We start from the raw sequence: 15,232 nt of genomic DNA on the forward strand, positions 1-15,232 counted from the left end.
AGCCTCCCAGACCCCCACAAGAGGGACCCCCCTCCCGCCATCCAACCCTAGGAATAGGGCTCCCCCACATCCCAGGTCCGTCCCCCGCGGGGCCGAGCACTCAGCGACACGGGTCCCTTGAATTTAATTGGGCCAGGCTCAGTAATAATAATAATAATAATAATAATAATAATAATAATAATAATAAATTGGATTTTAACACATTGTCCGCCATGCATTGTACCCATCCTTGGGCCCAGTCTGCCAGTGCTGTAACCCTATGGAGATGTTTACCTTCTTTGCAGGGCTATAACTTTTTAAATATTATAGCTATATTGACATTACTATGGCCCATTCAACATCGGGTATCTATCGTTCCGGATGTGGGAACGTTATATTTTTTCATTCATCGTGTTAATACCGTCGTGAATATAAGTATGTTTTTAAGGTTTTCTGCAGTAATTCCTAAAATGCGAGTTATAGGCCCTGACGCATATGATAGATTGGAGTTTCTTTCCTATACACGCTATATTAAAAAATTCAAATGTATATGATCGGTATACATTATGCTTCATCATGCGTGAAGGAAAGGGGGGGGGGGGGGTCGTTTATAATTCCTTGATTGTCAGTAGCGTCTTTTTTGACTATGGGTTGATACGTTGATCAGATGGATTGCCGTGAAATGAATAAACAATCGGGCTGAAAATAACGTTAGTTTCCTCTTACCGTTCGCCGATGAGACTGGAGGAAAAATATTCCAATTATTTGACGTCGATCTGCTAGACCCATTTCCCGTTTGTATGATGCAATAAACGCCGAAATCATATTGATTATTACGTTTCGAAAGCGATCCCAATGCACTCAAGTGTGTATCTAGATCCACGCTACAAGATATTACTGCCGGAGGAATTTCCTCGATGCACCGAGCACCACTTCCGGTTTGGCTTGGAGTGTAACTCGCCCGACATCCACCAGGCGGCGGTATTGAGGCATTGCAATATCAGACAGGGTCCAGCTGCAGCAGCGGAGGGAGGCTGGATGAATTATGAATGCCATGGCGAAGAAATTAAATATTGATCCCAAAAACGAATTAACTAGTTTCTGGCGCACAACGCATGGCGGGCAATAATGAGTATACTCGTTTTTGGCGTCCTCTAATAGTGGAGGGTACTCGAATAAAGGACGGGCCTCTTATAATGGCAGAGGGTTTGATGCATGCAGACAAATAAAGGCCGGTCTCCAATATAAGGTCGCAAAAAAAAGTATTTATTTTATTTTTCGTGCCGTGATATAGAATGAGATAAACTCTTGCCAATGCAAATCAAGTGCTGCCTCCCGCTACACTGACTACCGTACATTAACGTTTCCCTCTGGTTGGCGTTAGCTAACGTTGTCATAATATCTAGATCTGTGGTGGCAGCTGGATGACGTTGACTTCGTTTGCAAACGTTAACGTTCACCATCTATATGGCGTTGGCAGGCGAGGCTGGCGTTGTCCAGTTGACACATTACAGATCATGATGCTATGATAGCGTTAGCTAAAGCTATTGCCTGCATGTCATCAACTCGATTCGACTGAGGAAGTCGAGAAGGTAGGTACCACACGCTAAATCGTCACCGGACCCCGCAACCTATAGACAGTTCCAACTTCAGTGTGTGAATTACGTTAATCCCACAATTACTCAACTGCACTCAATATTTAAATACCAATGCTAGTCTAAATAAATGTAGACAGACAATGTACGTATTAAAAAATAATAATAATGCAATAAAAGTCTGAAAATGAAGGGATTATGTCCATGAGTGTAATTTTTTTAAATTAAGGCCTGCCTCTTATATAAGCATCTCTCTAATAAAGGCCTGGTGCTCTTTGCAGCTGAGGTAAATAGAAGACCCGTTCTATATTTGAGGATTCACGGTAGTAACAACAGGAAAAAACAAAGATAAAAAAGGAAGCAAGGTGCTGTCCAATTGGATGAAGTGGTTGAAATTAACAAACAAAAAAACAGAAAACAAAACAAAAACAAACAAAACAAAACAGGATCTGTGCCCCCCGACCCCCCGCAACCCCAAGCCCGGTGCCCCCCCGGCCCGGTGACCAGACCGGCCCCAGGAAACCTCACCCCACCCATACCCACAACATGCAAGGCCCCCCTCTCCCGGGTCGAACCGCCAGAACGATGGCCGCTCCCCCCGACATTCCCCCCCACTGAACTCAGCCTGCCCACCTCTGTACCTCCCATGTCACCGATATCACTATATATATTTATGAAAAAATTAAACTGAAATGAAAATAAAATAAGCTATATGGTTAGCACTTTTTGCCCCCGTTGGCGGTTTGGAGGGGAAATCGCTCTCCTAGGGAGAAGCCCCCCCCCTAGTGACGGAGATATCCCCAATGGAGATTCCCCAAGCCTCTATTATTGTCCAACATTTTGAATTCTTGTCCTTCACAAATGTCCATGTGCACATTTAAAGCAACTGCTATTCTAACATAACTCAGATTCTAACATAACTCAAAGAAAAAAGACGACATTGGTGCTCCCATGGTGTTTACAGTACTGTTTAACACATTGACCACCAGCAGCAGGGGGCGCTGATCCCCCTTCATCGCCAGGTCTTTATTCAATGGATATCGTTTTAGACTGCGACATTTGCGAGTGCTTAAAATATATCTTATATTATATCTATGGGTCTAATAACGTCGTCGAGTCTCAGTGAGTTGCTTCCAGTCAACAACGTTTCCCAAACTTAGGGTCGCGGACCCGTTTTTATTGGGTCGCCAATAAAAAAATATTTTAACACTATGGGTGCCATGGGTTAAATTCATTATATACCATAGGTTGCCGGCTCTATTTGTCTATGGAGAAGTACCCCTTCTTTGCATGGCTATAACTTTTTAAATTCTATTGCTACATTGCCATTATTAGGGCCCATTCAAAGTCCTATATGTATTGTTCATTGTGTAGCAACGTTAAACTTTTTCATTCACATATTCATAGTAAAGTATGGTCTAATGTATAAGTATGTTTTCATCTCTTTCTGCAGCTTTCTCCAGAACGTGATCTATAGCCCCAAATGCATTATATTGATGATGAAATACAGTTTGATGGTAATCGGGGCGATATAAAAAATGTCAATTGGACGTACTTCTAGAATGATCTACGTATAATCTGATGATGACCGGATGGGCGGGGGATCGTTTATAATTCCGTGGGCAGCGTTATATCATTCATCTAGTGTGGGTCATATGTTCATCATAACAGTTTATATGGAATACGTTAGAAAATAACGCTGGATCTTACCGGATCTTCCTCACGCCGTTGGACGATCAGCGTGGTGTAGACCGTTTTCGATTATGGGATGTTTATCCTGATGAACCATTTCCAGCTTGTATAATACTATATACGTCCAAATCATGTTGTTTATCGAGTTATTGGCAATGGATCGCTATTATATTGTGACGAGCCAGAGTCCCGGGACATGTACCGAGTGCCCGGAAGTAATATGGCCGACCAGCACAACCTCCACAGCACTTCCTGTTTGGCGATTGCGCCGATCGGCCACCAGATGGCGCTCCTGAACCGCCAGAGAGCTCAGTGGGTCCTCCTGGTGGATCTCAGGCCAGTGGAGGGGAAATATGAATCCGATCACAGATTTTTGAAATATTGATATTAAAGACGCTGTACAGCGTCCTTCGGCAACTTGAGCATGGCCGGGAATGACGCTGTAAAGCGTTTCCCGGCAGTTAAAGTGTTAATAACTATTTATTTATATACTTTTTTTTTTATAAAAAAGCTGTAGATGTGTTGATTCAGTTTGGCACCACATACTTATGTGAATCTGGGTTTTCTACTCTTAGCATACCTGAAAAACAAATACAGAAACAGACTAAATGCTCAGCATGACCTCAGAATAGCACTTTCAAAAACCAGGCCCAGAATAGATCTGCTGGTTGAAAACTTCAACCAGCCACATACCTCTCATTAGATTTCATTGTGCCATAGATGAAATATTATACCCCTTCTAGCATGATGTCAGGTCAGTAGAATTAAAAAATAAGTCAGTACAAATTAATCAGAATGTTGCTCAATGTTGGGGTTTAAGGTTGAGGGACGGAGGGAGGGGGTAAGAAATGGAGAGTTGAAAAAGGAGTGAGAAATAGAAAGGAGAGTAGAACATGTTTGTTCATTTAAAAGTGTTATGAGGTGGTGAGCAACTTAACATTACACTCAGATTATTGCTGTGATGTACTTTTATAATTAAATAAATACATTTCATATACATTTGAAATGCATGGTTTGTTGTGTTCTTTATCAGTAGTTTATAAATGTATGTTATGGCAATTCATGATGTATTTTTGTAAGTTTGGGTCCCGGGGACACACCAAATTTCTCTTTTGGGTCTCGACTCGAGCTGAACAAGTTTGGGAACCCCTGTTAGAAGATCTTAATCGTATCCCTCTGTTCCCCGTTGGAACGGTGAGGAGTAATGGCTCTCCTAGTGAGAGGGCTCCCCCTAGTGGCGAAATGCGCACTATATAAGTCCAACTTTCGTTCTGTGGACGGCCTCAGAGCTCCCGGTCAATGTTCTGAATTTGTCTTTCTTATGCTCATGTTCATTTGTATTGTGTGTCACGTGTAATCCTGTAGTTCCTTCATACCAGTCCATCATGTATTATTCCCCAATATGTTTCCTAATCAGCGTGTCCCTTTTTAAAAATAAATTTCAAATCGTTTGTCTATAACGTGTGTATTGTAAATCATAGTGTTAATTATTCTAAATTCTGGTGTTATAGTTTTATACTACCTGGGGTGACTGTTCAATTATCTCTCCTCTTATCTTATCTGTTGTATCTATTCTCATCCCCAGGTCCCCCGTGTGTATGTTTGTATTGGGTACTCTTCCACGTTGATTTTGTCTTGTATCTTTCCTTGGATCACTGTGTCCCTTCATGCCCCTTTCTCATGTCCCTTTGTCGTTCTTCATAGTTGATCTGCTTTGAATCGGTTCAGGTCCCCTCTTTTCCTCCTCCCGTCCTCCTCTCCTCATCCTCGTCTCTCGGTTCTGGTCCACCTGCACGCCCTCTCCATCCTCTGCGTCAGCGTAGGCCTAGGCCGTAGGCCTCTCTCCTTCCCCTCCCGGCTCTTTCCATCCTCCCCGTGCCGTGTCCCTTGCCGCCTCCTGCACGTTGTTGGGACCTGGTTCCTTTCTTTTTCTGAATTTTCTTTATTTATACATAGCTCCGATGTTTCCTTGCCACCTCCGTTGGATTTTTCAGTGTATGCTCCGCATTGCTCCTAATCCAATCTGCGTGGTGGCCTGGTTAGCCTCTATGTTAGCTTGTAAGCTAGTTTGTATGTTTGCCTGTAGCTCCTCTGCACTGACATTCAGCGTCCCGCTAGCTTGTTCTACCTGTTGCAGTGTTGCATCATTGCCTGGTGTTGAGTCTTTTCCATCAGTGTATTTACTTCATCTGGGGTTGCTTTTCTTTCATTTGTCCTCGTGTTCATTCTTCCTTCTTTCTATTGTCCTCGAATCTTTACTTTTTATTTCGTTTTGAATTGTTTTACTTCCTTTTTTTGATATTCATTGACCGGGAGCTCTTTCATGTGGCTGCTCACCAGAACGTCGCAATTAAAATTAATAAAAATTTAAATGCGTGCCCTAATGATAAGGATAAACGCTCAATGAAGAAACCCAATCCCCTTGCCGCACATCTATGCTACTCAGTTTATTCTGAGGACTGAGAAGAGGGAAGAGAGGAGGGTGGTGACCCAACACCTAGGAAGACTGTTCTTCACTCCGCCCAGAACCCAATCCCCCTATTTATAATAAAACAGAAGATACTTGGGCCCTAATGATAAGGATAAGCACTCAATGAATAAAACCAATCCCCCTAGCAAACATCTATGCTACTCAGTATACACACACACACATATATACATATACAGTACCGTACTTTTCGGACTATAAGCCGCACCTTTTTTCCCCATTTTTCGACCCTGCGGCTTATATAACGGTGCGGCTTATATGTGACTCGACGTGACCAAACCCGAAAATGTAAAAATGAAAATATTGCTTTTTTGACTGCATTGAAATGTTATTCATCTGTTCCCTTATTTGCTAAACTTAATACAACTTGTAAATGAGTTAATTCTTGTTATTTGTCCGACAGTATTGTGTCCCAATGCTAATTACATATGGTAATTAAACATGAAAACACCTGCGGCTTATAGTCCAGTGCGGCTTATATATGTACACATCATTCAATTTAGCTGCTGCGGCTTATATTCAGGTGCGGCTTATAGTGCGAAAAGTACAGTATATATACACATGTGTGTGCGTGAGGGTGTGTGTAGGAGGATTAAATTTTTTTCTCAAGGTGTTTCACAATGCCGATGCTACATACCCTATCACATGGCCCCCAATGGCCACCACAATCCAATATGTCCATAGCTAGGCAGCGAGAGCAAGAAAAAAGGAGATGTATTTCTATCGTTGGGGTTGATATTGATTTTTGAGTGATGTGTGTTTGTATAGCTATTTTTGAGAGTTACAAATGTGAATGTTATTTTTCAGTTTTGGAGAGTAGCTTCATTTGAAAAGAATATAGGACTTATAGTGTACTACTTACTACTACTGTTGCGTGACCGTGAGCGGCGGGACCTTGAGCGGCGACGGACCCGTGATCGTCGTGACCGTGATCGGCGTGACCGTGATCGGCGTGACCGTGAGCTGTGGGACCGTGAGCTGTGGGACCATGAGCTGTGGGACCGTGAGCTGTGGGACCGTGAGTGGCGGCGTGACCTTGAGCGGCGGCGTGACCTTGAGCGGCGTGACCGGCGGCGTGACCGTGAACTGTGGGACGGCCACTTCGTTTCCACCTCCTTCTTAGACGACACGCCAGGAGCACTAGGAGGAAATGACATCATTACATTTTGTGATGCACCCATGTGCTTTTTGAGAACAATAACAATATGCAATATTTCCCCAACAATACCTATCGATTACATGGAAATGTATTGTCATCGCATAGCACAAGTACAGTACAACGAAAAGAAGTCAGCATCTAACCAGAGTGCAAGGTAACAGTATATACAGTATTATTATGTACTCATAAGAGTAGGTATGGGATATATATAGATATAGAAGAACATTGGAGTGAGCTGGCAAGAAGCAAAGGCCCTGGCCCAGAAGAGAGTGAGATGGAGAGCTCTGGTGGACGCCCTATGCCCCCCAACTGGGTAAAGAGGAATAAGTCAAGTACCGGTATTCAATTACAAACCGGGTCTCTATTAATGGCCGGGTGCGCTCTTGAGCTAAGCAATTATAAGCCGATCTCCTAATACAAGCCGGGTTACTAATATACTGAGCTGCATACTGAGCTGCTAAGGTAAAGTTACTTGATTTCACTTTGAAAACGTTGAAATGACCAGTGACCACCTGTAATTGCACTGTTTACTATTTCATACAGTACTTTGTTTCAATAAATGAACCCAGTACATTTTACTGGGTTCAAATTGACACAAAATGTTGATTTATTCATCATGATCTGTTTGAAAATTAGAAATATAGGCCTCTCTCTTATACATGCCTCCTCCTAATAAAAGCCTGGTACCCGGCCGCTACAGTTTAAGCAAATACAAGCCCGGGTCACTATTACGGTAAGTCATATATAGATATAAATATAGTAATACAGTGTGTATATATGCAGGAATATAAACAGGAATATATCATGGATAATCCCTCCCACCCACTACACACAGTCTTGGCTGAAAGAAGGAGCACGTTCAGTGTTAGACTAGTGCTGCGTCCCATTCCTCCCCTTGGCCCTACCCCTCGAGTCACCCTTCAGAGCGGAGCCACAAGGGGTGAATTGCACTACGAAATGGGACAGCACTAGCACTCAGTTGCCGACAGCGTAATGACGCAACTCACCCACACGCCGACTGTTGGGGTATATTGTGTGGAAGAGTTTGCTAGTTCTAGTGCTACCCCTTTGTACATTGTGGCTGTGTCTGACAAAAGTTAACAATAAATAATGGTATTAGGAATACATTTGCCTCCTGCGTGAACTGTGCATACTGTAGCTGAACAGTATTTTAACGTCGGTCATATGGTGGTACTTGGAGAGCCAGCTATGTTCTCAGGTGGTACTTGGTGTAAAAAGGTTGAGAACCACTGGTGTAGGCAATAGAGTTCAGAATGTGTATGGTATGGTATGGGGGTGGTGCTGTCACTGTGGTACAGAGTTCAGAGAGATGTAGAGCTGTACCAAATAGTTCGAAGCTTTGTTCATAATGTTGACATTCAAATTCTAAATCAACATTTGAATTTTTTTATTTTTAATAAAAGAATATATATATACTGTATATATATTTTTTTTGTCTATTCATTCTGTTTAAACCAATGGGGTTTTTCTTCACAGTTGCAGATAAATATTAGGCTACACTAATATTATAGTATTATACTATTATAGTATATGACTCGTCATAACAATTTTAATAAAACATTTATCATAAATGATGTAGCCTGCATCCGATTGGCACTCGGCGCTCCATCAAGACGTCACCATCACTTTCGTACCAACCGTGCCCTTATTCCATTATTTATGTTGACGAAACTGATGAGTTATATTCATTAAATAAGGTTGATTTAATAAAAGAAATACTAATTTAATCAGATGAATCACTTTATTCAATTGAGCATTTAGTTTGAGGATATTTATATAAAACAAAAAAATTAAGATTTGGATTACGTCATAAAATATGACGACGGACATTCGAAGCTTCATTCGAATACTTCAATAAGCTTCGAATGTTAAAAAATGACATTCGGTACAGCCCTAGAGAGATGACACAGCTGATGGGAAAAAGTTGCTCCTGAGCCTGCTTGACTTGGAATGGAGATTCCTATAGCGCCTCCCAGAGGGAAGGAGGGCAAGCATTCTGGGATAGGGGTGAGAAGTGTCCTCGACAATACTGCTTGCCTTCCTCAGACACAGTTTGTGACAGATAGTCTCAATTGCAGGGAGTGGTGTACTGGTGATGAGTTGATGGTGACGAGACATAACAATGGATGTGATTTATATTTGCGATAATAATAATAATAATAATAATAATAATTTATATTCTCCTTTGGTACATTACAATTTACTCAAGCATAGTAACAGACACAATATATCTGACACTGGGAATACATTCCCTGAGGTCCATATATGTCCCTAGATACCAAGAACATGCAAATGGACCTTGTAGTTGTGGAGCTATTCTTAATTTTCTTGGGTATATGCTTTTAGGCAAATTTTCTGAAAATATGGCTAGGGTTTAACAGGTTAAGCCTGCACGTTTGCTTTCGGTTCACTCAGAACCCGTCCAGAACTCCGACCATGGGACTCAAACTATCCATTATCGAATTATGTTTGGTATAGGGCTGGGTATCAGCACCAATTCCAATGACCAATTCAATTTAGATTCTTAAGGTTCAATCAATTTAGATTTAATTCAATATCGACTCAATTGTGCACAATGGCGGTGGTTTCAGGGGACCAGCACCTGCCATTGTTGTCAAAAGATGTAATTTGGTCAACCGAGTTTCCGTAGTTCAGCAGAAGACGTCTGCAGAGCGGGAGGCGCGCTAGAAATTATGTTTACATAAAATCACACATCCACTGAAGAAAGACAGATTAGAAAATAAATCTTTGGATGACAAGAATTGTTTTGATACAAATTAAACTAATCTATGAATACATAAAAACAGTACACTTACTCTCTGCCTCTGGCTGAGTCGATTCGACAGTCCCAACCAGGAAACCTAAGAGGACACGAGGGGAACAAGAAGTTAAAGAAAGAACAGGTTGATATTTGGTACATTATCCAGGAAAAAGGTCCTTCTGAATACAGTAATAAATATGTCCCCCTCATATCACCTGGCCCTTCAGGGTAGGGCTGGGCGATATGGCCTAAATATGATATCACGATATTTTCTGACCTTTCGGCGATACACGATACACATCACAATGTTTTTCCTTTTCCCCCCCAAACAATTCATTATGAGGCTTACCAAGACATTATTTGAGTTTGCAAGCTAACATTAAAGACAAAAGACTCATGCATTTAGCATTTTTATATTATATATTAGATTTAGATAATTGGATTCTTAGATTATATATTTAGCATTTTAGCCTTTCGTTTTTTTAGATTATATATTAGATTAGATTTAGATTATTAGATTATATATTGTAACTATTTATTTATTTATGTATACATTTATTATTTGAACGGCTTAAGGCTATATCTGTACTTGATGTGTTTGTTGTGTTGCATACTTGAAATAAACGTCAATCAAATCAAATCAAACCCCCCCTCTTAAAAACAAAAACCTGTGTTTAACCTAGCCATCTATAAAACATCATGCTAAAACTGTGAAACAAATGTCCTACTCCCCTAAAGAAAGAAATACATAGCAAACATGACTCGGTTATCCAATAGTGCTGCTGCTTTTTATTTTGTTAAAATATTTTAGTTAATAAGACTAAAAGACTACAATATGACTACAACGATTTCATGACGGCTTCCTGTCCTCGCATTCCATTTCCGGTTTACGTTACATTTTCAACAACAGATTGCTGCTAATTAAACACTTCATGGAAACGGAGTAACGTTAACGTTATGTCGAGTTCATACGTGTAGTGTAGTATGAACTCGACATAACGTTAACATTACTCCGTGTCCACTGTTGCTGCCACTGTTGCGTCGCAGATGGATGGTACACTCCGTTAGCTCCGTAGCTAATCCGCTCATAGACTACCGATAGCAGTACCGTTAACGTCGGAGCTTATCAATACTCCTGGGTTTCGGGGGGCATCCCTAGCACCGAGCCACCGCCTCTCTGTCTCTGGCTAGGTGTGTGCGCTTGCGTGCGTGTATGTGCGTGTGGATGACGTAATTTGGGCAAGTGTGACTGACTTTTTTTTCTGCAAGAGGGAGAGGAAAGCATTTAGCACTGCGCTTGTAAGTCTCATCTCAGCCGCGGCGGCCTCTAACGCGAGGGCAAAACATCACGATACGTTTATAAAGTGTATCGTTTTCGTTAATGAACTGTACCCGATATTTATATAATATCATCATAACACCCAGCCCTACTTCAGGGTCACTTAATTAAAGGTCCCCCGTCTTATAAATAGCCTTTTCCAGTGTTTAGCATTGTTTTCTAGTAATGGGGGTTTGTATCAATGGGGTCTGTGTCTCTAATTCTCATTTTGGCTCATCAGTCTAGTCTCGAGTTCACGAGATCCTCCCTCACTCAACTAAGCCATTCTGATTTGACTGTTTTGCTGACGTGAGTAAGGCACTGGTTGTAGTCACCGCCCACAATCAACAATTCGCTCAACAACAGAGCGAGTGGAAATACTGACACTTCCTCAAACAGGTTGACGTGCGCGGGTGCCGACAGAGACAGCAGAGAACGAGCAAGAGAGAGGGAGAAAGAGAGAGATATAGAGAGGGAGAGAGATAGAGTGAGAGAGAGAGAGGGGGACACGGAGCATTTACACACAACCTCCCGACCGTGCGCAGGAGCTTCTCCACTCGCATATCACTGTCAAAATATCATTGCGCACGCCCGTATTCCGATCCGTGCAATAATATTCACAGGGGTATATATTGTCATTTGAAACAAGTTACCAATGCATTGTCCCGTGGGATTATGCCCCCTGTGGCGAAATTAATTAGTATCCCCTAGGGCTGGGCGATAAAACGATAACTATCGCGATAAATTATTTCCTCGAAATAAACATGAAACGTGGTCGCAAAGTTTCGATATATCGATTTTCCAAGCTTGGATATGAGCATGCACTAGTAACAACCAATCAGTGAAGGAGATGGCCGACAGTGAAGGAGACCCGCGGTGCACCTCTGGGTAGAGAGGTAGGACTCTAGTAGTAAACAAGGCTGGCTAGGATAACTAGCTTGCACGGCACTATTTTATATATTTACGTGCCGGAGTATGTGTGTGGAGTGAATTCTGATGCCACGTTTATAGTAGTGTGGGGTATACAGTGGACGTCGTTTCAATATATTGGGGCGGAAGAGAGTATTTTAGGGTAATATTTAGTACATTGTCATGGAATACACCGCTTAGAAACAAGAGGCTGGCTAGGATAACTAGCTTGCACGGCACTATTTTATATATTTACGTGCCGAGTATGTGTGTGGAGTGAATTCTGAGGCCACGTTTATAGTAGTGTGGGGTATACAGTGGACGTCGTTTCAATATATTGGGGCGGAAGAGAGTATTTTAGGGTAATATTTAGTACATTGTCATGGAATACACCGCTTAGAAACAAGAGGCTGGCTAGGATAACTAGCTTGCACGGCACTATTTTATATATTTACGTGCCGAGTATGTGTGTGGAGTGAATTCTGAGGCCACGTTTATAGTAGTGTGGGGTATACAGCAGGGCTCGAGACTAACGATGTCCCGTCGTCCCGGGGACGATCAAATATTGATTTGGGACGAACAGAAATCTTTTTTGGGACGCAAACGGGACGAGAGGATTACATTTTTTCACAGGAAATGTCAATTAGCCGACTGTCAGTGCGCGCATATATATATGAATTATTCTACGTTAATAAAACATACCTGGTGATCAACTACAGTTTGCTGTAAACATTATGATATGTGTGTAGTGTTCTGATAACGACTGCTGCAGCGGGAGCTGGCTCATGCTGGATTTGCGAATAGCATGCAGCTGCAGAGCCGCAGAGCCAGGGGCTCTTTCAGGTCCGGTCACAGGCCCGCTCAACAGCGCCCCCCACCCAACGGCTGAATTGCCAATGGCTGAATTGGAGTATTGCACTGTGCAATACTCCAATTCAGCCATTGGCAATTAAATATCCCTATACTAGCACCTTGTTAAACACTTTTTTTTATATATATTTATTTATTTTTAATCATAATTATTCTTGTGAAATCTTTCCACCTGGGAGCCTTTTGACTAAATCAATTTATTCTCCCCTTCTCTGAATGGTGTTTCTTATGGCAATAACAACTATAGACGACAAAACCAAAGTAAAGAAACAACATTTGATTTTTGGGACGGTTACATTCACTTTGGTATACAGTGGACGTTGTTTCAATATATTGGGGCGGAAGAGAGTATTTTAGGGTAATATTTAGTACATATTGTCATGAGATACTCCGCTTGTCGGCTAACTGCTAACGTGCACGGACTGATGACGACATCAACATTCGCAGCAGCAATATATATATATCTATGCTATTAATAGCCCGTCCATCGCCGCCGGGCATAAGAAGTTAATTAAACTTGACAGACATTATATAGACGATAATTAATCGAGTTATATGAAAATAATTTTATCGCAATAACGTTTTTGGCCATATCGCCCAGCCCTAGTATCCCCCTCAATCTCTCTATATCTCTCTCTGTCTGCCAGTGCAGACTGTGGGTGACTGTCACTCAAAGCGCTTATGGGCGGAGCCCAGCCCAAAACAGCTTGAAATCTTGAAGTGGAAAAATGCTGCTTTAGAGTACTTGATTAGAAATACAAAACAATGAATTTTTTTTAAATAAACTTTACAGATGTGTTCCATAGACTCACAGGAATTGTGTAAAGTTGCCCAAATAGTGAAAGGAATAGCAAGACATGTCCCCTTTATTGCAACCTGTTCCACCCGACGGGGTCGGTACCGAGACCAAAATGGCATCTGGTCATAAATCAATATTTATCAGTGATGCAAAAAATGTGCGATTTTAAAATCAAACGTATTCAAGTATTAACATCACTAACATGTCACAAAAGCATGTAGAATGTATATTATCATCAATACGTTAGTTTAGCAATAGGTTAAAAGTGCCATTAGATAGTTTTAAGTTTTCGATTTACTGAAGTCTATTGCAAGACGGCGACCATTTTGGAAATTTTTAACCATGGGAATTGTAGTCTTTTTGCTGCAATTTTGTGGAGGGCATGCATAGCTGTCGATCAGCGTTGGAATTTCTCCAAACTACACTTCCTGGTAGATTCTGTGGGGGTTCAAAGTTCAGCGTTCTGAATGAATAATATCAATAACAATAATTATTTGCGATAATAAGCCACAAAAGGTAACATTTTTGACAAATATTGAAACGCAGTTAGTTTCTCCTCCCTATTGTTAGCATGTAGCAACAATTAGATCTGAAATTAGTTTCAAAATGGTTGCACTGTGGTGAAAATAAAAAAAACTACAGTAAATTACAGTAGATATCATTATCTGTTCTTATGCTGTAGTGACCTGGTGATACTAAATCCAAATTGAACTCGGGCATTTGAAAGATAATATATGTATATATATATATAAATGTGGGAATTGGCTATAATAAGGTAATTTATAAGCCTCCTATTCTATAATAATATTTCAAATAGCATTGGTCCGGATGGGAGAATTCAGCAGTACTGTATCTACAGAACCTTCTGTTTAATCATCTTCCCTTTATTAATTTCCTTAGATTTTTTGTACACATGATCTCAAGAAGGTACTGAACGAGATCAGTGGCAGTCTTTTATGTTTAGTCATTATTAGCATGGTGTTATTCACTGTCAAAGATGCAAAGAAAAATCATAATTCATATTCTCCTTTGTTTCATCACAATTTAAGCAAGCCTAGTAATAGACACAATATTTCTGACACTGAATACATTCCCTGAGGTCCATAGATGTACCTTGTAGAAGTGGATCAATATTCCATTTACCTAGGTATATATTTTAGGCGGATTTTCACCACGTGTGGAACAGGTTAAGATACTAAATTTAAAATACAAATTTCTTTTTTTTAGACAAAGATCGTCTTACTTTTGAAGTAGTGCCAGTTGTGCATCGGAATGCTTCTGACTGGTGATGTGGATAAACCAACCCTGTGGGCCAAGAAAAAGTTACCAAACAAATTTACATTGTGTTTCTGTGTTTTCGATAGCAACATAATATAAATGAATGTGTTCTTACAAACAGATTACAACTCATTTCCATCACTTCATCCAGCCACTGTCTAGTTTAGTTTATTTATTTAGCACATTATTTAAAAACAGTGCTAGGAGGGAACGAAGCCCAAAAGGGCTTGTATAAAGTTCCACTCGCGTCCCATCAATGTCCATAATCAAATATGAACGTAATACATGTAAACATGGTCAAAAAAAAGAACACAAAACAAGATCAGAGACATAAGGCAAACAAAAAATGGAAGACAGACAAGG

General features: G+C 41.0%; 1 protein-coding gene across 1 annotated transcript in view; it reads right to left on the reverse strand.

The window, feature by feature from the left end:
- LOC311243128 (uncharacterized protein) overlaps positions 1 to 15,232 on the reverse strand; it is a 68,652-nt gene that overhangs the window by 51,681 nt on the left and 1,739 nt on the right. Inside the window, exons 3-5 of the mRNA XM_084332237.1 lie at positions 14,835 to 14,896; positions 9,751 to 9,795; positions 6,617 to 6,894 (exon numbers count right to left, since the gene is read on the reverse strand). Of these exons, the coding sequence (XP_084188363.1) occupies positions 6,617 to 6,894; positions 9,751 to 9,795; positions 14,835 to 14,896 (385 nt within the window). The remainder of the gene's footprint in view (positions 1 to 6,616; positions 6,895 to 9,750; positions 9,796 to 14,834; positions 14,897 to 15,232) is intronic.

The sequence above is a fragment of the Notolepis coatsorum genome, assembly GCF_963971535.1.
Source record: "Notolepis coatsorum genome assembly, chromosome: 16".
Classification (NCBI taxonomy): Eukaryota; Metazoa; Chordata; class Actinopteri; order Aulopiformes; family Paralepididae; genus Notolepis; species Notolepis coatsorum.